This window comes from Bufo gargarizans, chromosome 7 (assembly GCF_014858855.1).
Source record: "Bufo gargarizans isolate SCDJY-AF-19 chromosome 7, ASM1485885v1, whole genome shotgun sequence".
Lineage (NCBI taxonomy): Eukaryota > Metazoa > Chordata > Amphibia > Anura > Bufonidae > Bufo > Bufo gargarizans.
This window is the reverse complement of record NC_058086.1, coordinates 123,742,093-123,744,617: the sequence shown is the minus strand read 5'-3', so window position 1 is coordinate 123,744,617 and position 2,525 is coordinate 123,742,093. Positions and strand designations below refer to the sequence as shown.

The 2,525-nt window shown below is 36.2% G+C and overlaps 1 protein-coding gene across 1 annotated transcript; it reads right to left on the bottom strand.

Moving 5' to 3' along the window:
* Positions 1 to 1,320: 1,320 nt before the first annotated feature.
* On the bottom strand, positions 1,321 to 2,145 carry LOC122944190 (beta-1,3-galactosyltransferase 2-like; the record flags this gene model as incomplete). Its single annotated transcript, XM_044302416.1, has 1 exon — positions 1,321 to 2,145. A coding segment is annotated over one exon (825 nt), but the record flags the coding sequence as incomplete, so codon positions are not given.
* Positions 2,146 to 2,525: the final 380 nt, after the last annotated feature.

Genomic DNA, 2,525 nt, shown 5'->3' with positions numbered 1-2,525 from the left:
TGTGTATCAATGGCCACTAACTACCTTAACAGCAGAAATCAAATGTATGCAAAGAACTGTACAGAAAGCACAAAATGGTGTGAGAAGCCCCTCCCTATGTCAAGCACCATATATAATGAGATCACTATTTCAGAAGTGGACATCTCCAATTAGAGAACATGTAACTGCACTGTATTCACTGGCTAGTAATGTATCAATGGATCACATAAGAGAACCAGTAATGCTGCTAAAGATTACGGACAGGTTGCAACTAGCGAGCACAAGGAGAAGTTGTGCTGGGGCTTATTCTGAACGTTTGCAGCAGGGCCTGTGAGCACTTAGGTGCACCCTTGGTTGGATTAGAAACACAGCTTAGTATAAAGTTTCAACCATGACTGGCTATAGATGTAGCTTAGCAAAAATTGACTCTAATAACATACATCACAAGGTTATCTTGGTTATTTCCTGACAAAAACCATTGAAATCCATTGAAAAGTCAGTTAACATTTTCTTGCCATTTTTTACATAACGTGTTAATCATCTTGTTTAGCTCGGCTGCATCTGTATGTTACAGGCCTCAGGGATATAACATGATATAATTAGATACAGATGTGCTCCATGTGCTTGCCCATTCAAGCTGTTTAGTGCAGAATGGAGATAGTGAGGGAACTTCATTTGGACTTAAGTGATGTGATCCAGCAGTCTAATAAAACAGATATCTGCAGGATTCAAGTTTAAGTGTACTAAAATGGCCAGGGGAGGTGTAGGGGGCCGAGATACTGCAGACTGAACAGTGTAAAAGGCAGGGCCAGCCCTGTGACACATCACACTACAAAACATGCTGGATTTGGTTAGAAAAACTACAGGAAACGGAAGAAAACAGGAAGTGCTGAATGTAAACATCCTGAAAAATGCTCTGATGCCCTGACAATGTGAAGAAAAACAGCGACATGAAAACAGGTTTAATGCCTCATTCACATGTCAGTGTTTTCCATCAGTGATTGTGAGCCAAAACCAGATGTGGAGCCTACACACAGATCAGGTATAAGGGAAAGATCTGCACCTGTTCTATGTTTAAAGCAGTACCTGGTTTTGGCTCAAAATCACTGACTGAAATAACTGGCCAAAACACTGATGTGTGAATGAGGCATAAATAGCTAGTGTTTGGGTTGTTAAGAGCAGAAAAAAAATATGTTTTTGGGGCTAGTGAACCCCTTTAATATTGCAATTTGAGGGGCTAATACATTGTAAACAATTTTTTTTTTATATATAGAACATGGTCATATTTATATTTAGATAATATTATTTATACATATTATACACATATTGTATATGTGTTAGCTATAACTTGGTAGAGTTTAAACATTTCTCTTTATTTTCCTGTGCAATTTTCCAATAATTGATAAGGTCAGTTGGTGTCATATAATGAGAGGTAATAATTCTGTTATACACACATGGATCGAATGAAACACGATAATTATGGAACAAGTTATTTTTTGGAGGTTTTGTTATCTTAATACCTTCCCTATCAAGGCAGATTCCTACAAACACATCTTCTAGATAAACATAGTTTACTTTAAACGATGACCTTAAAATCTTTGGTGCTACATCCCCAGAGAATACATAGCCTGTCCCTGAGCAAAAGGTAGGATAAAATTCATCTGGATAGAGGGAATGAGGCATGTGCCATTTACTGTGAATGCTTCTGTGTGGTTTGCTATTTTCCATTACAAATCCTGTAAAATAGTTTTGTTTTTGAGGTTGGTCCAGACCCAATAAATCTAATAAAAGTTCAGTGTTAACATACATATCACTGTCGGTCTTCATGACATATTTTGCTTTAGGGCAGTAGTTGGAGACCCATTCTATTCCCATCAATGTTTTAATGGTCAAGTTTTTGTATGTATCTTGAAAGTCCTTTTGGATGATATCATGGTACTTCTCACTTTCCTCTGCAATGGTATTGGGTTCCTGCTTACTGTCTTTAGCCAACAGGAACAAATATTTGATAGATGTTCTATTTATCCATGTTGTATTTACAAATGTGGTCCTTATTGCTCTGCGGTTTTCAACTTCTCTGGCTGTTGTTTCTATTAAAAACATTAAGAAGGGACTTTCATCCTTGCATTTATTGGGCTCATTTATGATGTATGGATAGGACTCAATATTTATATAACTCAACGAGGAAGCTGATGGAGTTGGCAGTATTTTATGAGTTGAATCTTCATTCCACTGAAATCCATTTTCATGTCTTTCTAAAGTTACTGGAATTGTTGTAGACTTTTTGAATTCTGCTTGTTCTTCATGAATTAAATGTGCTTTCTGGTAATATTGATAAGCAACAAATAGGCCGCAGAGTACAATGTAAAGTGAAAGCAAAATTGATAAGTTAAAAATACTGAATTGTAGTTTTTTATGTAGCATCATTGTAAATTATGGATTTTCGAAAGGTAATATTAGAAATATTATTCTGTATGCCGATGTTAGTTTTTTCTCTCCAACGCTTACATTTCCGCTTCACCTAGAAAAAGTATAATGATAGAATA